General features: G+C 49.2%; 1 protein-coding gene across 2 annotated transcripts in view; it reads left to right on the top strand.

Annotated features, from left to right (window-relative positions):
- Positions 1 to 26,449, top strand: part of C2CD2 (C2 calcium dependent domain containing 2) — a gene marked incomplete at its 5' end in the record, with an annotated part of 89,326 nt that extends 62,877 nt beyond the window's left edge. For both annotated transcript variants that reach the window (XM_081027470.1, XM_081027469.1), the window contains 10 exons: positions 3,331 to 3,453; positions 6,365 to 6,488; positions 8,036 to 8,144; positions 9,006 to 9,070; positions 11,172 to 11,296; positions 11,717 to 11,891; positions 12,684 to 12,797; positions 13,419 to 13,546; positions 15,355 to 15,664; positions 22,667 to 26,449. In XM_081027470.1, the coding sequence (XP_080883596.1) occupies positions 3,331 to 3,453; positions 6,365 to 6,488; positions 8,036 to 8,144; positions 9,006 to 9,070; positions 11,172 to 11,296; positions 11,717 to 11,891; positions 12,684 to 12,797; positions 13,419 to 13,546; positions 15,355 to 15,664; positions 22,667 to 22,878 (1,485 nt within the window). In that variant the 3' untranslated portion in view covers positions 22,879 to 26,449. The remainder of the gene's footprint in view (positions 1 to 3,330; positions 3,454 to 6,364; positions 6,489 to 8,035; positions 8,145 to 9,005; positions 9,071 to 11,171; positions 11,297 to 11,716; positions 11,892 to 12,683; positions 12,798 to 13,418; positions 13,547 to 15,354; positions 15,665 to 22,666) is intronic.
- Positions 26,450 to 26,724: the final 275 nt, after the last annotated feature.

The following is a 26,724-nucleotide window of genomic DNA, read 5'->3' as shown; positions in this document are numbered from 1 at the left end:
CTCCTGTGCTGCTGAGGCTGAGAGCCACCGAAGTGAGGAAACCCAGGGTTTCCCCAGGGTTCTAGCACACCTGATCCTCACACCGGCTCCTTACCTGAGGTGCTCACCTACAGCCCGAGTCCAGCTGGCTCCCAGGCCGTGGCCTCCTCTCCACGGTGTGTGCAAAGGTGCACCCCAAATCTGAAGGCAGCCTGCTTCCTGTCTCCACCGTCTTAGCTGTTTGGAGAAGTGAATTTGGGAGCAGGGAGCGGGGGTGCTGGTCACGCTGGTGTCGCCACTTCCAGGTACTGGAAAGGTCATGCAAAGCCCTTTATACCAAAGGCTTAGATTATCTGGTCCTTCCTTTACGGTTTCTTTTACGGCATTTCCTTGCAATTTTACCCTCTTTCGGACTGTTCAACTGCTGCGATAATCCCCGCTGAAATATGTGAATTTAAAAGTTTCTTGGTCTATAAATATTTTAACCTTTCATGCCTTGATCTAGCATGCCTTGATGTAGCAGTTTTTTGTTTTGTTTTTTTAAGACAATGGGTTTGAATTATTTTTAACTTGCACACATCAGAAGTGCAATTTTTGCCGGACTGTTTAGTTATACAAGGGGTGCGTATTAAGTGTTGTGATGGATGCTGACAGCTGCGCACCCCGAACCCCATCTTTCACCCCTTGGTGTCCTGCTCTGTAAAGTGAGGAGAAACTGGGGGCGTTCAAAAAGATAAAAATAGACAAACAGAATGAGGTCCATCCGTACAATGGAGTATCATTCAGACATAAAACAGAGTGAAGTTCCGACACCTGCTAAAACACAGATGAACCCTGAAAACGTCATGCTCAGCAAAAGAAGCCAGACACACATGATTCTACTTTTATAAAATGTGCAGAACAGGCAAATCCATTGACACGGAAGGCAGGTGGGTGGTTTCCAGGGCTTGTGGGGAGAGGGCTGGGGAATGACTGCTACTGGGTAAGGGGTTTACTTTTGGGGGACGGTGAAAATATTTTGGAGTTAGATAGAGGTGATGGTTGTACAACACTGTGAATGTACTGAATGCCACTGAAACGCATTAATTTTATGTTACGTGAATTTCACCTCAATTAAAAAAATAAGTATATCAAGGATGTATGGAAGAGAAAGGTGATGGCAGAGGGGTTGTACGTGCATACCCTGGCCCCTTAAATGCCTGGGTTTGACTCCCTGCTCTTCCTCTTACGAGCTGTCCATATATTAATTCTGCAGCTTACGAGTCCTACGCATATCAATTCACTTCTTTGTGCCTCAGTTTCCTCCTCTGTAAACTGGGGACAATTATATTCAAGGTGGTTGTGAGGATTAAATTAGTTAATACATACAAGTGCATGGAATCGAGCCTGACACATCCTAAGAGTGATGTAAGTATTAGCTATTTTGATTATTACTAGTTTAGAATTCCTGGCAGAGAGTAGATTTTCAACAAATGGCAATTGTGGCCAAAGTTTGCTATAACAAGGCCTGGCCAGCCAGTTGTCCTCGGGGCACTGCAGACCAATTTCCGAAATCACTTCCAACCCACAAATCGGCAGGTTTTCAGTAGGTCTGCAGCCCTGGAGGATATCCAGTCCTGTAAGTGTCCTGCCTCCCTGAGGAGGGTGGGCATGGGCTGGAGCCCCACAGTGAAGGCATTTATCCGAGGTGACGAGGGACACCAGAGAGCCTTGGGAGCATCAGTGGCCGAGCCAGACCTGGGGCCAGGCCCACCAGGCACTGGCAACCACTCGCTCCACTGCAGGTGCCCTCCCGAAGCCGAGGAATGACGGATGGCGTGGATGCCGTGCGGCCAGCAGAGTGACACATTCTGTTAGCAGGTTTTAAGAGTTTAAAATGGAAGCTATAATATTTAAGCAAGGCTTTTAATTGAGATTTCAGAAAATAGATCCTGCCTGCTTAAAAAAAGTTATTGTTGAGATATGACAAACGGAAAAGTACACCTATTGTAAGTGTCCAGATTGTTGGAGCTTTCACATCAAACGTTCCTGAGAGCCCAGCACCCAGCTCAACCACAGAACAGGGCCAGCTCCCCAGAGCCCCCGCTGCCCCCTCCCACTCACTCCCGCACCCCAACCAGAGGTAGCCATGCTCCTGACCCCAGTGTGCATGAGCTACCTATGCTCGTGACTAATTACCCCAAACCTAGCACATAGAACAACTCATATTTACTGCCTTGTTTCCTTCACTGAGTCTCGGCGCGGCTTAGCTGGGTGCCCTGCTCAGGGTCTCAGGCTGTACTAGGTCTTGGCTGACTGCGTCTTCCTGGAGCGCAGGATCCTCTCCCAGGCTTCTGTGGTTGTTGGCAAAACTGAGCTGCTCTCAGCTCCCAGAAGCCTCTGCAGTCCCATGCTTGTGGCCCCTCACACGTGGAAGCTGATTTCTACAAGGCCAGCAAGAGACTCTTCTCCAGGTTGCTGAGAGGAAGTCTTGTATAACATAACCTTTGAGATTGTATCACCTTTGCCATATCCATTGGCTGGAAGCAAGTCTCAGGTCCTCCCTGCACTCAAGGTGAGGGCTTGACTCGTTGGGGGTCATCTGAGAATTCTGCCTTCCACAAACAGCATGGACTAGTTTGCCTGTTCTGGTACTCCATAGAAAGGACTCATACACTATGTGCTTTTCTGTGTTTGGTTCCTTTCATACAGCGCTATGTCCATGAGATCCATCCGTATCGTGTGACCGTGTGTGTGTGTGTGTGTGTGTGTGTGTGTGTGTGTGTGTGTCTGTGCTCGTTGCCCTTTCGTCCATTTGAATATCTGTGTAGCTATTGATGGGCACTTAGGTAATTTCCAGTTGGGCTATTATGAATAGTGGTATTGTGAACCCTCCAGAGTGCACAAGCATTCTGTTGGGTATTAATTATTGTAGCTTTACAGAGCTTGGCATCTGGCAACGTAAGTTGTCCAAGTTTGTTCTCCTGCAAGTTTGTCTTATCAGGCCTTTCCATTTATTTGAATACTTTTTAATTTCAAAAAAATGATTAAATGAGCAAGAAAGAAAAACCATGTGTCTGTATGTTTGGGAGGAAAGACTGAAAAAATATATTAACAGAAATATGTTAATATTTCTGTGTTGCACATGTCTTATTTTTACCATCTTTTAAAATAAGCCGAGTGACTTCTGAGATCAGTAGAAAGAACACTCTCTCCTGGACAGCTCATGAGTCCTAATCTGACCTCTCGGAGCCCAGGTGACCCCACGTGTGTTCGTCTCGGGGCCGTAGTGAGGCGAGCCAAACGCTTGCCTGTCCTTTTGCGTGTGTGCGTGGTATGAAATGATCTGGCGACTTCCTTGTCTCTCGGCAGGTCCAGGCGGTTGCTGTGAATACAGTCTCTGAAACGCTCCAGGATATTTTGAGGCACCTGGTTAGTTCCGCTGCCCCATCGGTGGTTCTGAGCGCCAGGCCTGCGAACATGAAGGAAATGCAGGTACACCGGTTTGGGGGTGTGAGCTCTTCGTGACCCGGTCAGGGAACATGGTCCGGCTTGTGGGAGAATGTGTGTGCATTGACGATACTCCCCCATCCTGCCATCATAGAGCATGACTGCATGAATGCTTGCTGGTCGAGAATGACCGTGGCCTGGAAGGAAGCCTGAGTTCAGTGCACAGGGCTCCAAAGCCCCGTGGGCTGGAAGGAAGAGGTGGTTGGGCCGCTCAGCATCGTCTGACCCCCGCTGTTCAGGAGTCAAAATTTCCCTTTTCACTGTCCGCTCAGAGGCTGTGCGTGGGACCGCGTTCTTCCATGACTGACGTACCTGGGACACCCACTTAGCAATGAGAATGTGCCCCCACAGCAGGCACTCTGGGTGGACACTTTTTAGCCTGGGCTGGGGACAGCCGGCTGACCTGCCCTGCTTCCTGGAGGCTTGCGTCCTGGAGGCCGTGTGGACGCACGAGGCGATCTCTGCATGGCCCCCTTTTCCATGCTGCCTGCCCCTCCCCATTTGGGGGCCCGTCTACGATGCTACTGCTTTGGCTGAGTTCGTGTCCAGGATACCGGCCATGGCCTCTCATACCTTCATTGGCAGCACATCTAAAACCCTTTGCTTCAGGTGACTTACTTCTCCCAATTATGAGCTCACCTTTTTATTACGATTATGTAAAACATGGCTTTATAGTCCCTCGAGTTATTTTTCATGCATACTTTCGGTATTTTTATGTGGTGTGGTAGAATATCCGTCTTTATTAGGTTTCGGTGAAGTCATTTAGAAAATACAACTTCTAAAACGATCTTTAGGTGCAGGCTCTCGGTCTCTGGTTCCTGTTAGGGCGGTAGTGCCACGTTAGTGTGTAACGTCTGCAGACAATCCATTGGTTCGTTGGACAAACGTCAGATTATCAGAATGTGTTGTGATAAGCTCTGGGCACTGGGGCTGACAAGAAGGGGCAGCTGGGGAAACTGACAAGAGAAGTGAGGTGCTGTGGGCGTTTGTGCAGGCTTCCTGGGGGTGGGAGGCTCAGCCCCCCCGCAGGGAGAGGGGGTCAGGCCAGGCTCCCCTCTCAGCTGCTCTCCCGTTCAGGAATTCTATCCATGGTGCTTTACATCAGGGGTACCTGACCGTTTTGCATATGACAATCAATTTTTAATGCCAAAATATGAGCAACTTTGCAAAATAGTATACTTTTAGAATACATGGATTCAGAAGATAAAAGGACCCAAACTACCCTAAATGGAATGATACTTTTAAATAAATGTGTGGAGTTTGCATATCAAAGTAGCATATAGACAGAGGGTGCCAAAAAAATGTGTGCACACTTTAAGATAGGAAAAACCTTGATTAAAATCGTAATATTCAATACGAGTATATACCGATAACAAAAGATTGAACACAAGTCATGTGTATACATATTTTTGGCACCCCCGACATCGTACTGGTCTGGAGAAACAGAACCAATAAGACGCATATACTTACGAGTATACTTGTATTCGGCTTCCATAATGGCGTGAGCCAATTCCTTGTAGTCAGTCTCTGTAGAAAGAATTGACGATGGAAGCTGACAGTTCCAGGTTCTGCGGGGTGAGTCAGCCAGCCGCCGTCCCAGGGGAGCCAACCTGGGAGCCAATGGCGTATTCCCAGTCCGCAGGCCCGCAGGCTTGAGTCCCAGCGAGAGCTGGTGTTCAGGTTAAGCCCAAAGGCAAGAGAAACCTGATAATCCAGCTCGCAGGCCTGCAGGCATGAGGAAGTCCCTCTTATTTGGGGAAATCAGCCTTTGGCTCTCTTTAGGCCTTCAACTGATTAGACAAGGCCCACCCACGTTAGGGAAAGGCAATCTGGTCTACTCAGTCTGTTGATGGAAGCATTAATCTCATCCACAGAACAGCCTCCTAGACACACCCAGAATAGTGTTTGACCAAATACCTGGGCACTCTGTGGACCAGTCAAGTTGACACAAAATTAACCATCACACATACACAACTGAAAAAAACGTTTGGTTTCCACTCCTGACCCGTGGATTGCTGTGTTCAGTGATCGCAGACCTGGATCTGAAGGGTTTTTGCAGTTATCTCTTGGGCTCCTGCCACCTGCAGCTCTCTGTTGGCATGGCCCTGGTTTAGCGTAGTGTTTTCTAAAGGATGACATAAAGACCACCAGTGTCGTATACGTTCTTAGTGTCCTCCCCCAAAGACGTTCTGAAGTCACATCAGCACCCAGAATCCCTCCCTGAAAAGTTCTCACTGTGCAGAGGCCGATGACATCTCTGAGAAGCCGTTCCAGTATTCCCACGTGTTTGTAATTGAGGAGCCCCTTTAAAAGAATGCCTGCCCGTGAGTGGCAGGTGCAAGCCGGTTTGGGAAAGGCCGGATTGAAGGGGGGGTCCTCCAGACTTGGGGAGGCTTTCTGTTGGAAATGCCTTGATGCCACTTTGAGGACATGATGGCAGAAGCTGGTCCCAGCTGTGCCTGCCTCTGTCCCCTTGCTAGTGCAACACCTGGGCCCTACCTAGATAGTTCCCACGTGGATGGCGGGTCTGCCTGAAGGTGGGACGTGGTCACAGGCTGATGAGCCTGGCCATTCGTGTGTGACAGATGTCCCACTGGGAGCTGGTGGGCTGCAGACACCTGCAGCTGGTCGCGCCCTGTGTCAAGCGCCTGGCCTGGGTCAGGCATGGACCCTTGTGGTCACCCCGTCGCCACGACAGTGCGATTCTGGCTGAGTGAATTGCTGCGTCACTTGCTTTCTTTGGGATGTAGAAGGCTCCCGAATGTAGAAGCAGGGAAATGGCTCTGGTTGATGGCACCCCTTCCCATAAGAAGGGAGAACGGTCACAGCACGCTTGAGCGGCTGCCGCCTCAGTCCTCTGCCTGCCCACAGGTCACTGTTCATCCTCTTCCTGCAGAGTTTCCAGCGCACGTCATCCGCTCCTCAGGAACCCTGCCCTCCCAAACCTCCAAGGGCTCATGAACTCAAGCTGCTGGTGAAGAATATTCGAGCCTCGCTGCTAAATGACGCTGGTGCTGCAGGTGGGTGACCGTGCCAGGGCTCCTGGGTAACTAGGCTGGCCACAGAAGTGACTGTCCTGCCACAGGAGCCGAGCGGAGGGTAACCTGCGGGTTCTCGGCGGCCTTGGGTTTCTCCTGGGGCTCCTTCCAGTTGGGTCTGCAGTGTGATCCCTGCCTTTGAGTGAAGAAGAGCCTCCTGAGAACCATAATAGTAATGCGAGACCCGGACAGTACAACCCAGGCTTTGCATTTGTGGAGGCCGAAGGAGGAAAGGAACACAGTTGCAGCTTTGCCTTTTTTCTTTAGTGTGGAAGGCACCTTCTTCCCTCCCTCCCGAATTCCCTCCCTCCCTTCTTTTTTCCTTTCCTTTCCTTTCTTTTCTTTTCCTTTCCTTTCCTATTGAACCTGTAGATACATGTTAAGCCTCCCCAACTGACCTGCTGTCCTAGAATGTGAGGTGCCAAATCGGTGGTTTGTGGGTTCAGGCCTGTTGGGGACCCTTCAGTGCAAGGAGATGCTGCTGAGTGATGACAGAAGGTATCCCCAGAATGGGTAACTTCTCAGGGGGCCCCGAGTCTGCCGAGACCTCAGATGCAGCAGCCTGGGACGTGGGACAGGACGCAGCTCTCTACTTGCACTCGACTTTGTCGAGAATGGGCATGAGTTCTTTCCTGTTGTCTGACAATGTTAGGGGTTTCTTACGTTTGTTTGCAAGGAGTTTCTTTCGGTTCTGAATGTGCAGACAGGCCGCATTTAACAACCAAGCCTCTGCAAAGCTAGTTTTAGGTAACGGTTCTGGTGACCCCCTGAAGGCCCATGCTTAGCGGCTGAGAGCCAACTCCCTGGACTGCTTCGCCCGGGTCAGGGTCCCCGTTCCTCGCCTTTTTGGCAGGTCCCCATCTGGTTTCGCGTCTCCCTGGAAGGTGATTGTGCAGATTAGTAAGAAGCTGTGTGTAGCACCTGATAACCACCTGGTACACGGTAAAGGGCCAATAGATTGCAAAGATTATTGAGCACACAGTGTAGTCACGCTTTATGCCAAGGGGCAAACATGGCCTGGAAGCAGGAACAACCACTTGATGGGATATGTCCCGTTATCTGGATCAAGCGCCCCAGAAAAGGTTATAACCGAGCTGAGTCAGGTATAAAAACACCCAGTTGTTGTACATAAGGAAGTGGGTTCTCTGCGAGGCACCCCCAGATATTGGAGTCATCCCAGATACCCTTTTTTGGCAAGTCTTTAGTCTTGTCCAGGAGTGGGGGGCCACGTCTCTGCTGTAGTAATACAAGCTTCCACCCAGAGGCTGTGCCTGCAGATAGAACCGAGGGGGCACAACGGGTACTTGGGGTCAGTCTGGGGCTCTGGCCATCATTGAGGGTAGACAATCTTTAACCCAAATGAGTGAGGTGCTTTGAATTTGTAAATGGCACATGAAAGAAAGAATCACCCCTCAGAAGGGTGAGCCGAGACCTTAGGCATTTTAGTCAGCCTTCCTTTTACATGCAAAAATGTCTTACAGCAATTAAGAAACAAAAATAGAAGCTTATCCTTGGCCCTCTGATTACAGGCAACGTGAACCTACTATGTGCAGTTCAGCTGAATGACCCTGTTCAGAAGCTGTCCAGCACCCTCCCGAAAAACACTAGTGACCTCAGCTGGGAAGAAGAATTCACCTTGTGCGTACAGCCCGTTACCATAGGCTTGGGTTTCCACAGCCATACTTATTCAAGACTGCCTTGAATCCTGAGATCATTTTGTCGCATTGTTCAGATCAAAAAAAAAAAGTTAAAAAAAAATTTTTTTAAAAGCATATTGACTATCTGCGGTCGCTTTACGTCAAACATGGATTTCTTTTTGAAGGCAGCTCTTGGTATCAATTTCCTCCTCATCTCTATCCCATGCCCTGTCGTGACAAGAGAGAACTGTTATTGGGTTGGTTAGTAAGGAATTGGCTAAATAAAATCTCATAAGGCCAGATAAGGGGGTACTAGACGCCTATGAAAAATGGTGTTGCTCTGTAGGTATTAACATGGAAAGATGTCCATGATATCTCAAGTGAAAAGAATAGGTTACAAAGATGGAAGGAGGTATATTATATTCTCTATTTTGTTTTTAGAAATTACATCACTAGCCTTCTTGATAAAGTAACTAAAGCCACATGTGGCTCTTTAAATTTCAAGTAAGTAAAATTAAACAAATTTAAATCCAGCTCCTCAGTTTGCACTGGCCACATTTCAAGTTCTCAAAAGCCATATGTGGTTAGTGGCCACCGTATTTGATAGTCTCAATATAGACTGTTTCCATCATCATCCAGAGAGTTCTATCCAATAATCCTGGGAGACTAATCACCAAGTAATAATCGACCAGTTCTAGATAGTGAGGTTACACACAGTTTTTATAGTTTTGGTTATATGTCTCTCTAGTTTTTAAGAATATTGATGATGACTTTTTGTTCCTTTCTATAATCAGAAAATAATGCTATTTCATAAATGAATAAAGCATTTTGAACGATTCACTGCTCTTTTTCCTTTCCACAGTGAGCTGAATGCCAAGTCGAAGGAATTGCACTTACAGATTTCAGAGGATGGGCGACCCTCAGAAGGTGGGTGGTGAGCAGGTAGACAGAGACCCTGTTCTCTGGGAGCGTCATTCATCTTCCTGAGCATGACCTTGGGAAGCTGGGGAGGGCAGGAGACCCAGAGGAGGCCGGCCCCTCCCCCCAAACCACTCCTGGTCTCCCCAAGGGAATGTTTGGTTGAAAGTCCATTTCAGTTGTTAACAAGGTCATACATTTTTGGGAAAGAGTATATTCAACTGGTTTTTTTTGGTTTGTTTGTTTTTTTAGCAAATATCCAAAATCTTTTATTAAACAATTCTTGGCTTAGAGAAGCAGTTCTCAAATCTCTTAGCCTCAATAGACCTTTTTAAAAAAAATTGTGATGAAATGTTTGTAACATGACGTGTGCCATCTTAACCAGTTTTGAGTGTAACTCAGCAGCATTAAGAACATTCACAGCCATCACCACCATCATCTCCAGAACCCTTTTCATCTTGCTAACCTGAGACTCTGTCCCCACCAAACACCTCCCATTTCCTCCTCCCCCAGCCCCTGGCACCACCATCCTACTTCCTGCCTCTGTGGATTTTAACTGGCTTGTTCTTGTAAAATAAGCCACAGTGGCTTAAGTTGGATACATGCTTTAGGTACAAGAAAGCAATCATGAGAGGGAAATTCACCGAGGTGAATGTGGACCATATGTGTGCCAGCGTATAGGTCAGTTGTTTCAATATTTATTGTTTTTTTTTTTTTTTAAAATCCCCATAAGCAAACCGAAATGGAGGGGGATCCCTTACCTGGCTTACTCAGCTGTGCAACCAAGTTATTTGGTTATCTCCTAACGTTAGAAAGACACAGCAAAAAGCCATTCGAGGTTCTGGTTATTAGCAAGAATGCTGAGGCAACTTCCTTGACCCGCGACCTTGAGATACCTACCTGGGCTGTTCCTGAGATAAGATCTGACATTCCCAGAGCCAGGAGGTGTGGGAACACAGGGCGGGACGTGGTTTGCTTGGGGAGAAGCTGCCTGGTCCATCGCTGGGGCCCGACTCCTGCTGGCTCCACTGGAATTTCATTCCTGTCTAGCCTGATCGGATCTGTGAAATATCAAACTTAAAAAAGCAAACCAAAGAACCACATAACCTTTAGTCAGACTCACTTATTTTTAACATGTGCCCCTTTCCTTTATTATTTGTGCTCACACTTGGTCACTCTTGCTTGTGCGTTTTCTCTCTCTACGCACACACACCCACACCCACACCCACACCCACACCCACACGTAGATGTGTGGACAATTGAGGGAAATTCCATGCATCATGGCTTCTTACCCCTACATTCTTTAGTGCCTATGAATTGGGATATTCTCGTGTGTCTACGGTACCATATCAACTTCCTGAATTTACACTGATACTGTCTTCCATCCACCGCCCATATTCCAATTTTCATCAGTTGACCCACTGATGTCCTTCATAGCAGCTGTTTTGGTCAATGTAAGAAACATCCAAACCCGTAGAGAATTCTTATAAGCGTTTATTTGAGCCACTGACGATGTGTGCTGGGAAGCAAGACGCTCGCAAAACGGGCAGTTCTGCAGCTTCTTTTATGCATTTGAGGTTAAGAAGGGAAGATTACATGGAGGTGGGAAAGCAAGGTGGGGATCGGATTCCAGGGTGGTTAAGATTATGTGCCCTCTTGAAGGGTCAGGTGTTAGAAGGAGGGTGTCTGAAAGAGGCACGTCACAGGCTTGTGAACCAGGATGAACAGAAACAATGGATGGGGCTGGCTTACGGCCGATAAGCCTTTTACTAAAAAAGTCATGCCAGGGCCCTGACTGCTAGGCCACCAGGACCTGCCCTGCTAGGAATTTGTGATCACACCACCCTGTGAGGTTACTTTCCGTAGAACCCCTGTTTTGTGTATATTTTCCACTCTAGTACAGGTTCAGACGTTGCTCGTAATCTTCACATCTCTTAGCCTTCTTTGTCTTTTATGACTGACATTTGTCAGATGTTCTCAAGTGAACAGGATGAAATCTGGAGTTTGTTGGGGTGGCAGCAGCTCACGCTGCCCTTTTTGCTCTCGTGGGACCCCGTGGAGCCCCATGGAAATGTCCGCGGTGCTCACTGCTTGTCTCCTGTCTTTTTAGCTCTGCTGGCGATGACAACTGTTCCTTTAGATTTGTTTAAGAAGCAGCCTTCCGGGCTACAAAGCTTTACGCTGACCGGCGGGCCCTCGGCGAGCAGCCCGGTGTTGGGGTCGGTCACTGCAGAGGTACGTGGCCAAGTCCCAGCTTGACCCACTTAAGATGAAGAGCATCTTTGTTTCTCCCTGTCAGAGTCTTGCTCTGGCTTCAATGTGAAGCATGAAGCTCATCGGAGAAGAGCTGCTATTTCATACCTGCATTTCCAGACTGGACCGGACACTTCCTGTCTGGGACCCTGTCGGGCTGTTTGTCTGCCATATGATGTGACCTTCCGTGAGGCTGGTTCACATGGGCCAAACCCAGAAAGGGCTATTTTATATCGTTTGCTCCTTCACGGTTTGCTCCCATCATTCCGTGTTGCTGGGTTGGAGCACGGGTCCATCGCCCTCTGTCAATTCTGAGGCGATCTGGGTTCATGATAATATGAAGGGGCCCTAACTGAGGAAATTAGTGCACCGACTAGGAAACGTAACCGGCCTTTTCTGCAGTTCTGTTACGTAGAACCCACTGAAGCGAAATCCTGGCAGACGCCTCCACCTGTTCCTGCTGCCAAGATAGAAAAAGACCGCACGGTGATGCCATGTGGGACAGTCGTCACGACTGTCACTGCAGTGAAAACCAAGCCTCGCTTCGACACAGGGAGGGCGTCCCCGCTGAGCTCTGGTGAGAGAACGGAAACCAGCTCCCCGCCGAAGCTCGAAAGCCCCTCTCTCCCTATAAGGTCTTGTCTCTGAACTGCAGGCCGTGGGCCATTGTTTTAAGAAAATCTCATGGCACAGGGAGAGTGGTCATTGGCAAGACTTTTGCGTAGCTTTTTTCTGTGTTTTTTTTTTTTTTTAAAGAAAATTACCTTTTGATTTTGTCAAATGACTACATGACAAGCCGAAGCAAGGTTCAATCCTGTAGTGTATTCTGAAGCTAAAATGTAGATATTAGATGACACAGTTAAATTAAGGACTCCGTTTCGCGTACGTGGGGATGGCATACTGTCTTGAAACACAGAGTTTCTCATATTAAACATATTTATTAGAAGGCTTGACGAGCAGTCATTTTAGATCCAGCTGAAACTGGTACCTGTGCCCACAGCTAGTACCACCTTGGACGCGACTTCTCTGTCAGTGTATGATTCATTATTGTATTTATACTGTCTCTGCTGGTACAGAAGTATTATCTTCCCAAAATAAATGGCTGAGCACAGTTCATGAACGCAAAACAGAAAGTGAAATTCTGGCTTAATTAAAACGTTTCTGAAATTTTATTTAAACCTAAGCTTCAACGCTCGTTTTTGCTTCTCCCTTCCCAAAAAAAGAAGAAGAGAGGTTATTCTTAAGGTTAGGCCTGTGCCTTTTCCAATGGTGTGAAGTAGAGTTGAAGTGAGGTGCCATTTCACTTCCCCATAACTGTAGATTCAGACCATGTGGGGAGGCCATTTGTAATCAGGGTTTTTCCTGGCAGAGTCTCCCCTGAGGACGCCTGTCAAGGTGAAGGTGATTGAGAAGGACATCTCCGTCCAAGCCGTCGCCTGCCACGGTGCTCCTGTCAGTAAAACACTGTCTTCTTCAGACACAGGTAACGGAAAGCATGCTGTCGGCGTCGCCCCCTCTTTTGGGCTCCTCTCACACACAGCGTCTCGTCTGCTGAGAAGTGTGCATTTCCCGTGGGATTTTGGGAAGCTCTTTTGAGTAATAACTGAAGAACTAGAAGCAGAAAATGGAAATCGAAGTTGATTGAAGACCAGGGGTGGCGTTAGGGGCCCTGCCTGAGTGACCGTGGGCACTTCAACAGAATAAAACCCAGCTTACGCCTCATTTTACAAAATTTCTGCCCATTTTGTTCAACGTGCCAGTTACATGAATACCTTAAGCAAGTAGGACTCATAAAGATGACCCTATTTTTGTCTCTACTGTCCCGTGAAACACCATCTAGGTGGTTAACCACTCTGGCCAGGGGAAAGGAGTGACTGTGTTGCCTTTCAAAGTTCAGAATCCCCCCCAAGATTAGAGATTTGTTTGTTTAGTTGCTTAGTCGTTTTTCATCACCTGGATCAGGGTATAACTTACACAGACACGCACGGATCTTAAATGTACATGTCAATATGTATCATGTGACCACACAGACGGCAGCTGTAGAGTGAGGTTGCACAGAGTTTTCACCTTTTGCTAACGTGTCCACACCGCCTTCCCCCGGCAGAACTGTTGGTGCTCAATGGCTCCGATCCAGTGGCGGAAGTTGCCATTCGACAGCTCAGTGAATCTTCCAAGCTGAAGCTGAAGTCGCCGCGGAAGAAAAGCACCATCATCATATCCGGGGTCTCCAAGGTGCGGCCGCAGGGGCGCCGGCAGCTGTCAGGGGCCTGCTGCCCCTCCCCGTGTAGCTCTTGATCTACATCCAGAAAGTTCCATTTACAAATGTCAGTTCCGCCCCCTCACCCAGCAGGGGCGGTCCCTGGAATTTATTCACACAGCTTATCCAGTTTATGAAGGAAACCTGAACATTTCTGACCAGGGGGTGCTTTGGTTGTTGGGAAGTTGGTGAATCATTCGAAGGAAAGTTACTGAAAGAGAAAGACCAACCTGATATAAGACTCCCTGTGGTGATAAAACCTCCACCTTATCACCACCCGATTATGGGGAACTTTCACTTTCCACATGACACATTTCCAAACCATTGAAATTTTTTGCAATGAATGTTGATGCGTTTTGCAATCAGAGAGAAGCCCAGCTAGCTTTGAACATATCCCGACCCTCATTCCTTCCTTCTCCTGCTCTGTGATGTTTGTCCAGAGCAGATGGTGGGTGCGAGGCCATCCCTGGGGGTACCAAGCAGGCCAGGGTGCTGGAGAGGCCAGCCCCCAGGCAAGGGGCCACATGACAGTCCCTTACTCCTTTTTAACATTTCAAAATGAACAAGGAGAGTGTGAGCAATGGAGGGACGGTTGGGAGATTTGATGGGGGAGGGGCCCAGAGGAAGAATTGTTGAACCCTGAGGGCGCATTGATACTTTGAGGGCACCCAGAGAATAAGACAGGAGGGCACAATGAAAACCAACCTCTCAGCTGCTGGGAGAAGGGCCAGAATGGGTTACAGGAGGTGCCAGAGGTGTGTCACCAATGTTATATTCAGAGTGTGGGTGGCCAGTGCTCAAGTCCCAACAAGCACCGTGGGCAGGCGGCCTTCAGCATCGTCAGGGAAGAGCCAGGCTGTGCCTCTCGGGGTTTCCTGTATGCACTTCCAGCCCCAGCCAGCAGGCGGCGGTGGCGTCTCTGGAAGTGCCCAGGCCCAAGGACTGAAGGGTGGTTTTGTTTTTTTAGTTGTAGATGAATGTGAATGAAATAAGGATTACACTTATGACCAGTCTCCCCTATGCTTTCTCTAAGGTTTTGTTTTAGAATCATTCGTAATGCGTAGATCTTAACATGTAATGTACCCAACCCACTGCAGTTATTATTTCTCCTGATGCTGAAATTGTCCCATCGGAGTCAGTGGGGACTTCTGCAAGCTGGCACTTAAGTCAGAAAAGTGCAGCTGTCAGTTGTCACTAAGCAGGCGCTCCCGTGCGACTGCGCCCAGATCCACAACAGCAGACTGGCTCCACGTCCCCTGCTGCCACTCTCCCACCCTCCAGGGAGCCCCTTTCCTGACTCCCAACCCTGTGGGTTACTTTAGCACCTACGTGTTTTGTATACAAGTGTAATCCTTGGGATACAAAGTGTGTACCGATTAGTTCCTACTTGCGTGGGCACAAAGCTTCACAAATGACCTGAACCTGGAGCTTCAAGCTCACGTCCTCGCTCACCCTGTGTGCTCACTCTTCCATCTCACCTCTGGGCCTTCCCACGACTCGTCCAGCCAGGCCATCTGTTAGGGGAGGGATGTCACACTGCGAACTCAGGGCCGCCCCCGCGCTGCCAGGTGGCCCCACCCTCTGGTCTGAGTGGAGACCTGGTGCTGTTTGCGGCCCCCGGCTGTGCAGCTGCCTGCTTCATGAGCCGCCTCCTTGGGGCCATGGCCTCTTCTACACTTGGAAATCACCCGTCAGGGGTTTGGACCAGGCTTTTCCACACCAATGTCCCTGCGTCCAGGTCATCTTCCGTCCTACTGACACGTCTCTCTCCGTCCCTGGACAGACCTCGTTATGTCAGGACAGTGACACTGCCCTGATGCTGGACTACGCGGCCTCCATGGACAGAACCTGCGAGGACGATGCCCTGTCCCAGCCGGCGGCAGCCGTGACCTCTGCCCGGCCCGAGGAGGAGGCCTCCGCACGGGCCCCGTTGGTCCTGGAGCCCCAGGATGGCGAGCTGGTCTCCTCGGACTTGGAGAAGGAGTCACGGGCTGAGGTGTGGGACGGCCAAGCCCCGCGGGTCCCCGATGGGGATGAGTTGTCAGAGAGCTCCCTGAGTGTCTCGGAGCCAGGCGCTGCCAGAAAGCATAAAGGTATGCGCCCCCTCCCCACCCGATGCCTTTGCTCTCCGGCTGCTTTGCTCACCTGCTGGTTTCCAAGCTTCGTTCCCCTTGTCTGCTTCCTGTTCCTTCTCTCCACCCTGTCCTGCCCTCAGCATCCCCAACACAAACACCTGTGCTGAAGGGCTGAGCCTGTTTAGAGCCTGGGCAGCGTGGGGTGGGCACACCAGAGTCCTGAGTGAGTGGCCGGGTCATCTCTCTGCATTTGGGGGCATGCCTAGGGCGCCCTCCTCTGTCTGAGCACTCCCCCACAAAGCTGGGCAGCGGCTGGGTTCCCTCAGCTCAGAGATTGGCACCTCTGCTCATTTGTGCCTCAGACTCTCCTGTACCAACTATCGTAAAAGCAAACCACACCTCACCTCTGGGACCTGATGGGATCCATGGGGAGGTAAGCTGCCCAGAAAGTTAACCAATTCACTTAGTGTGTGTGTAGTGATGAGGTGATCATTTTATTAGAATAATCCCTTGTTTTCATTGGTTCTAAATCAGTGCTTCAAATTTGTGAATTTTTTTCACTGTGTCAGCGCTTTGAATGCGAGTGACCTGACGACGCCTGGAGTCTAGGGACTGGGGGTCACCTCCAGATGTGAGACTTCAAGGCTCCCTGGGCCTCAGCTCCCTCCTCCATAAACGGGGCTGTGCCCACCTGCCAGGCAGGGAGGAGTCCCCAGTGCAGAAGTGAGGATGGGAGCCGCGGGCAGGCCCTGAGTCCCGCCACGAGTGGCAGGTGTGACTGGCGCTGAGTCCTGGCTCCCCGAGAATGCAGGCCATCCCCGTTGGTCGGGATCCTTGGTCAGCTGTTCTGCCGTGGCCTCTGTGCTCCTTTGTTCTTGGTGCCGAGACCAGTAGTTCTCAGACAGGGGACATTGGCAGTGTCTGGAGACTGCTTCCAGTGTCACAGCTGAGAGTGGGGGTGCTGCTGGACCAGGCAGGTAGAGCTGGGGTGCTGCTCAGTGCCCCACATAGTATCACATGGCCCCGTGTCTGTGGGGCCGAGGCTGGAGCCCCACTGTAGAGGGTCTGCGTCCGTCCTCACCCACCTCTGTCCTGTGTGCTTTGTGTTCTGCCCCCATGGCCCACCCCATGGCCAGAGTGAGCAGGGACAGATGGGGGAGGAGTGTAAGTTAGAAGAAGGAAAGAGAGAAAGGAGAAGAGTTCCTGGGTATGGTTTCCAGACCACGTGATGAAGATGAGACCATGGGCGGCCATCTGCCCACTTGCTGTGGGGTCTGGCGTGTGTTATCCTGTGGACAGTCTGGTGACTTGGGGCAGCGTGGGAAGCTGTAACCTGTGCAGTGACCTCTGTGGCACTCCCTCGCTTCTGTCCATAAGGCTCGGCCAAGGTTATGGAAGAGGCAGCCTGGCTGCCAGCCCACAGGGCAGCACACCCCCCTTTGGTCTTCATTTGGGGGCCAGGACAGCCCAAGGGAGCTCACCTGGACCTGAGGAAGGCAGGTGGGCACCAGGAAAGGTAGAAAACAAGGAGGTGCGGGTGGGGCACCCCTTGCCTCCCTTCTGCCACCAACGGTGCGTTTCCTCTTCTCCTCACGGAGCCCAGACCTCCCAACCCTCCCTCCTGGTTCATTCTGAAGGCCAAGCTCGCTGACCCAGGGTCCATTCAGGGACCACTGTTCATTCATCCCGTTGCTTCCTCCTTCCTCCCTCTGCTTTCCTTCTGGAGAGAGTTCTACCCTTGGATTTCCCTCCTTGCTGTGCCATGGCCATCTTGCTCCTTTCCTATCACCGACCAGGTGGGTGACATCCCTCAAAAAAGGCACTTTTTGGGGACCAACGTGCTGGGCAGGTGTGGTGGAGGCCACCTCCAGCTCACACTGAGGCTTGGCGTTTGGGGTCACCAAGAGGATGTCACGTCCGCTGTGCCTTCCACTCCTCACGCTCCACGGGCTCCTGGCTTTTGGAGGGGCAGATGTGACACTGTTTTAAAGTTGCTTCTTCATTCCAGCGTTTGCAGAGAGATCTGTTCTCAGCATCGTCAGAACCTTCCATGATTATGTGTTATGGGCGCCAAATATGAGTAGTTTTCGTTTTCCACCCCAATTTTTTTTTTTTTTAAACTGGTGATATAGGGAGTAGCTCAGTGGAGTCTTCTCTCGTTTTTAAACTGAAGCTTATTTTATTGGCTGAACAGCCCTCTGTTGTAGCAAAAATACTTCCTGTTATAGCAAGGAGTTTTGTACTAGGTTTCTGAGAGTGGCTGCATAGGCAGAATTGTGGAATTTTGCCATTTGTAAATGTATGTGTCCAAGACAGGATATCTGCTTCCCAACTTTAGGGTTATTTTTTAGCTTAATAAAGTGCTAATATGGTCGTCTCCACACTGAATGCACTTCACATGACTAAATGTACACTTAGGAATGGTTAAGATGGTCAATTTTATGTTACATGTATTTTACTGCAATTAAGGACAAAAATATTGATGGAAAAATATTGTTAAAAAAAAAAAAAAACCAACAACCTTGCCGAATGTCCTGCACAGGAATTTCATATGTTTGATTAATGTCAATGCTTCCAAACTCTTACTGTCTTTCATTCTTATTTTGCTCTCACATACTTCTTACCTCTTCCTTCTCTTCATCTCCTGCTCATTCCTTTTAACTTAAGAGGACCGCTGTGCCAACCACAATTAATTGCCTACACAGTAAGTTATTTTTGTCTTATATTTTTTTAGAAAATTAAGTGTAGCCTTGCTATGAGAAAAGCGTAGATTATTACAAAGCAGGAATTGCTCCCCTTCCCTTCCTCGTTTTCCTCTTCCTTTCTAGTTTTCCCTTCCCAGGGTGCTAGTTTCCCCATTTTCCTCCTGAAAACGCACTGGTCAGTTTAGAATAGCACCTTCATCTCGGCTGGTCAGCGGACGGCATGTCTCTGTTACGTGATGGGACAAAACAACGTCGCGGTGACATACATACAGACTGGTGCATTAATTGTCCTCCAGTCTAAAGAGGAGTCACTTTCATAAACGGACCGTCTATGGTTCGACTTGAAATCTACAGGTGGACTTTGGGCAGCAAAGTACAATTGATAAGGTTGCTTTTGGTCGCTGTTTTCCTACCTGTCAGATTTCAGATTCTTCAATGAGCTTTTAGGTCTGTGAGACTCTACGGAGACAAAGGAATAAAGTCATGAAGGCTGTAATTTAGAATAATTATTTTTAATTCCTTCACATATTGTGTATTCTTCAGCTTTCTTATGATTTTTTTCACTGTGCTAGAACCAAGGAAAGATTTTTTTTTTCTCGTGCCTGTCCCCCATTTAAGATTTTGGTTATTTGCCTCAAATTTCATACAACCTGTCTCCCAGTTTTACCTTAAGGAATCCTTCAGGTTGTGGGTGAGGTCTGAACCTTGCTTCTTGCCTGTTGTTGTGGATAAGATGGCCTGGGGTAAAGGAGTTAGGCTTATAAAGGCGGCCTCAGGTCCTCTTGCCCGTGACATGAATTTCCCTATCAGCACAGGTGACAGATGCTGTCGGCCCCAAGTTGGCTGTGGCACACCAGACTTAGATATTGTCTAGTCAGGGTTCTCCACAGAAGCAGAACCAATAGGCTCCATCTTGCAAGGGATTGGCTCACATGACTCTGGGCTGACAAGTCTGGAGCCTGCAGGGCAGCCCTCCAGGCCAGAGCTGACACTGCAGCCTCGAGGCAGAATGTCTTTTCCAGGAGACCTTGGCTTTTGTTCTTTAGGCATTTGGTTGACTGGATGAAGCCCATCTAATTACCCAGGGTCATCTCCTTTAGCTCAGGCCCAGGCGCTCCAGCCAAGTTCACACCAACAAGTGACCACACAGCTCCCGTTAGTATTATTTCCCTGCTGATGACAGAGAGACAGAGCATGCTTGCCTGTCTTCATTGGCCCTTCGCCCCTACACCCCCCATGGAGTGGCCACTTTACCCCCAGGTAACTGTGATGCAGCGGCCAAGTTTAAACACATTTTAATGTTTTTAAATTTGGAAATGACAAGGACATCTGTTTATGCTAGTTACTCTTCCTGTTTGATGAGCTGAACGGTGGGCGCTGAGGGCGGTTTGCATCACTAGAATGCCCTGTCTTACTTACCTGTCACCAGCACGCCTCTCGTGTCGTTCCAGAAAGCCTGTCAGAGTTCACGTGGGTGCGGGGCTCTGCTCTGCGACATCCTCTGACTGACAGGTGCCATTCACCCTGCTCTCCCAGAGGCCTTTCCACTGACTGCCCAAAGAAGTGCCCTTTAGACACCTGCTGGCCACTTCTCAGGAGCGGGTCCCTTCCCCTCTCAGCATGGATGCCATCCTTAACAGCACAGACGAGCGGGCATGGGAACACAGGCGTCCGCTCCGGCCACACTACTAGAACAGAGCATATCACCTCGAGTCTCAGTTTCCTCACTTGTTAGCCAGGGCTAAGGTCTCCCTCAGGTCAGTGGGAGGCGACATATCCAGGGCTCCAGCCTGTACAACTGCAAACCTCCCCTCATGTGACTGTCCTCTATCCAAGAAGCCGGTATTGTCCCCATGGCAGCCATGACAAGTCACGTCAAGTCAGGGGAACACAGGCCCGGTGAGTCGTCAGTTCCTCCTGACTGTGAGGGGGAAACTGTCACAGGTCTCTCTCAGCTCCTGGCGGTGGCTGGCCATCTTGGATGCTCCTTGGCTTGTAGAAGCCTTCCCCCCATCTCTGTCTTTACCTTCACATGGTGTCCCCCGTGTCTGTCTGGGTCCAAATGTCCTGTCTATAAGGACACCAGTCAGATTGGATTAGGGCCCACCCCAGTCACCTCACTGCAACTTAGTCACCTCTGTACTGATTCTGTCTCTAAACAAGGTCAGAGGTTCCTGAGGGGCCAGAGGTTAGGACCCCAACACAGGAATTTTGCAGGGACGTAATCCAACCTGTAACCGTGTCCTGCTCACACCTTGGGCCCTGGCTCCACACCCCAGAGTGGTTTCAGTGCAGGGACATACATGAAATGGGCTTCGGAAATGGAGACTCCATTCCCCGTGGGGAGATGGGGGTGGGGCCTGGGGTTAGAGGGTCCAGGTTTGCTGAGTGGGCCCTCAGCCCCTCCCCCTCTCCTCTATTCCAGTGAGAGCCTCACGTTGTGTTCTTCGGGGACCGCAAGCTTAAGCAAAAGCTGGTGCCTACAGATCAGAAGTACCTCCTAGGCCCCCCAACCTGAGGTTACCTGGTCAGGCTGGGAGCCCCCCCACTGTGCTGAAGCGTTTGATAACGCCAGGTCATTCGACAGAGAGCACCGCCGCCTGCACCCCCTGGCCAAAGTCAAAGCACGTGGCGGTAGTGATCGGTGTCCTAACGCACCCTCCCCGGTGGTCTTCGGTGACACGCTGCCTCTTACAGGGGTGGGAAGAGCTGCAGGAATGGACATGTATGGCCCACAGATGTCACGCGTCAGGCCCACAGACAAGAGCAAGGCCACTTACTTACACATCTATGCTCACCCTCCTACCCTATGCCCTTCCCAGCCATCCTTCAACTCTGCACACGGCTCCCGACTTTAGATCAGTGTAAAAAATGTCCTAGGAATTCTTCAGAATAGGTTATTTGATTGGATCCAAAGAGGAAAAACATGTTACAGTCTTTTCAGCAGCTTTGAGCAGATTAAATCGGTCCATTCCTTGGGGCTCTCGAGCTGGCCCGTTCTGCTGATTAGCCTGGGCACAGCATACAGGACGCAGGGCTCACCCTTAACTCCAGGGCCAATAAGTGCAACCCACGGGCGTGTGGCTTTGCCCAGTGAGTGTTGATTATCCAGAGGTCTGCAGACAAGGCAGGGACAGAAGGGCAAACTGCTGCTTTCCATTCATCCCCTCTCTCACCTTTTCTTCTCCCCCCCCCTTCCCCGTGGGGGGCTGTGTGTGTCATGGCTATTGAACTATTTGTGGGATCTGTCTATCAGGAAAGCATGAATTGCCTGATTAGCTCTCAAGCTCCCTTGTGATTCTCAGGTCCATCTTCTTTCAAAGTCATTAACACCTACATGCAAGTGGTAGAGTGTCACAGGCTAGCTGGAAAGGCTCCCCGACCTTGCTGCCTTGGTGAATGTTAAGCGTGAGCAGGTTAGTGGGTTCCTCCCTCCCCGCCCCCTTCCTGTGGTGGCTTCCATTTGATCTTTAGGGAATCCTTGCTGTTGAAGTTATTGTTGCTGCTGCTGCTGATAGTTTTTCTATCCCGTGTTCCACTACTTGACATCACATACAAGGTGCTCCAACCATATGAAATCGAGGCTTGGTAGAACGTGGGCACAAGTGGACACTGGCCAGCGCTGCTCGAGCAGAGTTCACCGTAATCAGACGTGTCGGGACACTGGTGGTGACCACTTTGAGCACCTCTCGTAATTGCAGAGTCAAACCTGACTTGTATTCCTCTTTTGTTATCGGTATATATTATTATAATTTTAATAGTTTTTTCCTTTCTTAAAATGTGTATACATTTTTCTGGCACCCTCTATTTACAACAGGATCTGGAGTTTTTTTTTAAAAAGTCTTACTCCCACAAAGAATAAATGTTATTTAACTTTCCTAAGTGAATACCACTCTTCCCAGGGCCCTTAGTTTGGTTTTCCTAGCTTAGCCAGCCTTTTGGGAGGCATACAGTACTGCTTTGCTGTTTTCGCCTCCCTAATGAAAGGGAGCGGGGTCGGGTGGGGATCTGGGGGACCTGAGGGCCAAGGCAAGGACAGCCTGCCAGCATCTGGTGTGATGAGAAGGTCAGTGGCCTAAATACCTGCCCTGGGAATAGGAATGATAGTCCGGCTCCCCGCTTCTGCTTTCCTGGTCTTCATTTCATCTTGGGAACTTGGGTGTTGTGCACAGGCCAGGTTCCAGCGGCTGTCGCATGGGGATAGCGATGGCTTCTTATTAGTCATTCCCACTTGCTTTTCTTTTTCCACGTGGCTTAGTCGTCCCGGTGTCGCCCGCAGCCCCTCTGACCAGCCCCCTGTGCTGTGCTCTTCCAGGAGGCATCTTAAGGAGAGGCGCCAAGCTGTTCTTCCGCCGGACACATCACCAGAAGGACCCCGGCCTGAGCCAGTCGCACAACGACCTCGTGTTCCTGCAGCAGCCGGAGGGGGCCCGGAGGAAGGGGGCGACACTCTCAAGGATCCTCACCCGGAAGCTTCTATCCAGGCACAGAAGCAAGAGCGCCATGAACGGGGACCCCTGTGCGTAGGCCGCGGTTGGCAGCCTCCTTCACAGCCGCGCCGGAGATGTGGGCCGTGTCACCACCCATCAGGACCCGCATGCGTGCCAGCGAGCCGTCAGACGCCCGCCTTGTCTAGCTACGGTTTTCCCAGCGGTGTCATCTTCTAAAGGGGAAGGAAAACTGGGTGTCCTGCTGGGAGGTTCCCCCAGAGAGAACTGACAATGCCCAGCTGGCTCAGGAGACCCCACAGCTCCTGCACGTGGGCTGTGCTCAGATCGCAGAGCTGACCTTTCCTATCAGGAGATTGGCATTAGGAATTAAAGGACATACTACAGGGGCTGTGGATGGGCAGGTTTGGGGACAGTCTCGCCCATTCTATGCTCCACGGGGTATGATTTTGAGTCGACACCTGGGCTGTGTCACAGGGAGCTGGCGAACCTCTGTGCTGCCACCGTGAACGTAATGCATAGGTCACCTCTCCGAAGTGGCTGCTCCAGAAAAAACGGTGCAGCTGACCCTGAGCACTGAGAGGTGGGATATCGGTGGTTTCGGTAAATAGAGAAATCACATAGGAATGGAAACACTGTGACAAACATAGAAGACACTTACCTTTGTTCTTAGTCATAGGACATGAAAAATTATGCAAATACTGAATATACCCCATGCATATTATGCTGAACACTTTTTTAAATTTACTTTGAGCCTATTTGCAAGTGGGAGATACGTAAATTCTTATGTGGTTTTTAACGTTTTTCTCTATGTTGTCAAAAACTCTAATAATACCAGTGGAGCAGTCCACACACGGATTTGTCCCCCCGTGTGGCACACTTGCGAAACGAGAGTGCAGCAAGCCTGTCCGGTGAACTTGGGAGCAATAAGTGACAGCTAAAAGAACGTGGTACCCACACATGCCTGGATTTTCTTTGGTCCAAGGTTGGTTTGCCAAATATTGCCAATAGCGGAAACAAAGTACTTTTAGGGCAAAAGAGGAAATTCTTTTTATGTCTCAGGTGTGAGCCTTAGGAACGGAAGATGAAGGACAAAGCCCCGTCCTTACAGGAGCTCTTCAGATTCTACTGTGAATGCTTCACACACTTTGGCATGGCCATGTTTTGGTTTCCAGTGGAAAAAGTGATAAACTTGATACATGATTTTAATATCCCTTCATGTCTTTCAAACCGCTTCCCGCAGTAGCACGTGGCCACTTAGGTTCATTCATAACTGTCACGTTGGTCCACTCCTGTGTGTGCCACTTTTAGGATATGTACTTGTTAAAAAGCAGTTGTCATTCGGGCGAAAGGTTCTGATGGTTTTATGAGGTTCATTTTCCTCCAACGAGATTTAAAAGGCTATTACAAAAACTTGATCCTTGTCACAGATGTGAAATTGGGTGCACACCTTCCTACAGGCGCTTTTGTTAATCCTTAAATGTGTATTTCAGGGGTAATAGAGCCACTGATGTGAACAAAAAAGTTTTGTAAAAACCAAAATTATAGAATTTTTTTTCCTTTATGTGGAGAGAGAATTTAGAAAATGACATTAGGAATTCTTCGTAAAACGTGCATTAAAACAGTCTTAGGTGTCCCAGGAATTATCAAGTGACTGTAAAATGACTTATTCACCATCCTTTGTTTTTAAAGATTATATTCTCATTTTCATCATTGTAAAATAGCATCTTGCATTATAATATCCATTCATACGAAGTCAGGCCCCGCAGGTTGGTAATCCACTGCTAATCTTTTGGGGCTGGGTGGTCACTTTAACGTTGCGTTTTACTTGAAGGATTTCTGTTCTTTCTCATGCAGTAGGCAGAACTACTGTGTGACATGGAAGAATTAATTCCAAGAAGACATTGTGTGTCAGAATATCAAGCACTGACCAGAAGTTTTTTGTATGTTTAATTTTGAAATTCAGATGCACTCAATTTATTCCAGTGTGAAGGTTATCAGTTTTGGATTGAGTTTTCTCTTTCAAAAAAAAAAAAATCCTGTTTTTAGCCATTCTCCAGGAACATCGCTGTTTAATACCTTCGTCAAGGGCTCTGCTTTCTCAACTTCCTCGTGACTTGAAACCTTCAGGGTCCTGGGAAAGCGCCAGGTGGGCTGTCTCTCCTGCGCGTGCGCAGCCAGCGAGTTAAGGGAGGCCGAGTGTTGTCACGGAGCTCCCTGTTCTTTGTGTCTGTTGGGTACACATGAGCCCCTGTATACTGGAGTAAGACCCAGGAGCCCTTCCTCCAGATACACGCACCCTGTCTCCATAATGGCTTTTTCTAAAGTTACGGAGGACCTGGTCGCACCGTGAGACTGGGCTGTATGGATACTGTGAATGTGTCTTTTCCAAGTTGTTTATCCAGGTTTGTTTTTTAATGGCGGAAGGTGTTTATGGTAAAGTCAATCTCGTTAGAGTTGTTAAATATCAATTAAGGTTATGCACCAAATGCAAAACCCACTCATTTGTAAATCACCTCCTCCCTTATCTTTCCCAGACACTTTAGTGGCTTGAGGGATTCTGGTTTTGTTTTCTGGTCTTGATGAAATTTTTGCAGTGGTATTTGAAAAGTGATTCCTCCTGAGCACTAACGTTAACACGTGTCTGTCTGTCTGGAACCAGGAGCGCACATTGGTTTTAATGAGCTGGCAATGCTCTGTCATCCGGTTTGTGTGAGGATGAGCTTATGGGTGTGGAGGAGTGAAAAGAGCTTTAAGTGTGAGTGCATTTAATGCAGCGTTAACAAAAGAATCCATCTCATTGTCCGTCTGCACTGAAAACCTGCTGTGAGGAGAAAGGCATAGAGCACTTTATATAACCCCGTCTCAAGATTAAGTTCAAAACCAGCCCTTGGTCTTGGTGATGGCTATCGGGCCAGTGGCTGCCAACCAGTCACAAATTAGGTGCCTGTCTGGATTTTTTATTGGTTCTACTAGCCACATAGATAGACGAAAGTTGCAAAGTTTCTTTTTGAGCACAAAGGGAAAGAAGAATTTATACTGCTGCCACTCAACGCAGGTGTTGCTGGGTCATGATCCCACGGCTCTTGGAACCTCAGTACAAGTTAGTGGACCTTGGAGGTCAGAACACTTGTCTCCACCGGATAGAAAACAGTCCCGGCGTTGGCGGAGACCCTGATGCCGGGCCCTCTGTCCCCTACCCCAAACCTGCCACGTTGTGATTACCAAAGCAAGCGACACAGGGACAATGCACTGCGACATCCTGCAAAGCAAACTCAGGTTACCTCTGATTCCCTGTCTTCAGCGTTCCTACTGTATGTGTGACGAGGCATTAACCCGCCCAGTTCACCCAGCTTCCCACGGGTCAGGAATGTACCGTTTATAATTTAGGCTTGTAGTTTTTATTGCCCAATGTCACATCAAAGCTACATTTTTAAAAAAGAAAATAAAAGGTTTCCTAGGGATGTGGAAAAGTTTGGCTTGTGATCCAATGTGGTGATGAATTGACATGACAATGATTGTATTCCTCAGTAGCACTTTAAACACCGATTCCAGTCCCCCGTCAGCCCTGTGTATTGGGGTTCATTTAGACATGATGTGGCTGGAACGCGAATGATCTTTAAAGAAATAAATGTGCACATGGAACACTAAACACCGAGTTGTTTTTGCTGAATCCCGTGCTGGCCCTAAGGTCCCGAATTTCTCTGAGGGCCTCAGAACCATGGTCTTTCTTCTTTCACCTGCCTCACCCGTCACTGCACGTGACTAGCTTGGTGAGCTGGCCTAATGGGATAGGCGTCCAACTTACTCGGTTCTTGGCCGAGGACCTTCCTCCTAATGTTCTCCTTACATCTTTTTAAGCCACTTAGCACTGTTTTATGCCTGGGGCGGCTGAACCGTTTACTAGGAAGTCAGCGTTTGCAGT

The sequence above is a fragment of the Rhinolophus hipposideros genome, assembly GCF_964194185.1.
Source record: "Rhinolophus hipposideros genome assembly, chromosome: 2".
Classification (NCBI taxonomy): Eukaryota; Metazoa; Chordata; class Mammalia; order Chiroptera; family Rhinolophidae; genus Rhinolophus; species Rhinolophus hipposideros.
This window is presented reverse-complemented; position numbering and strand designations above follow the sequence as displayed.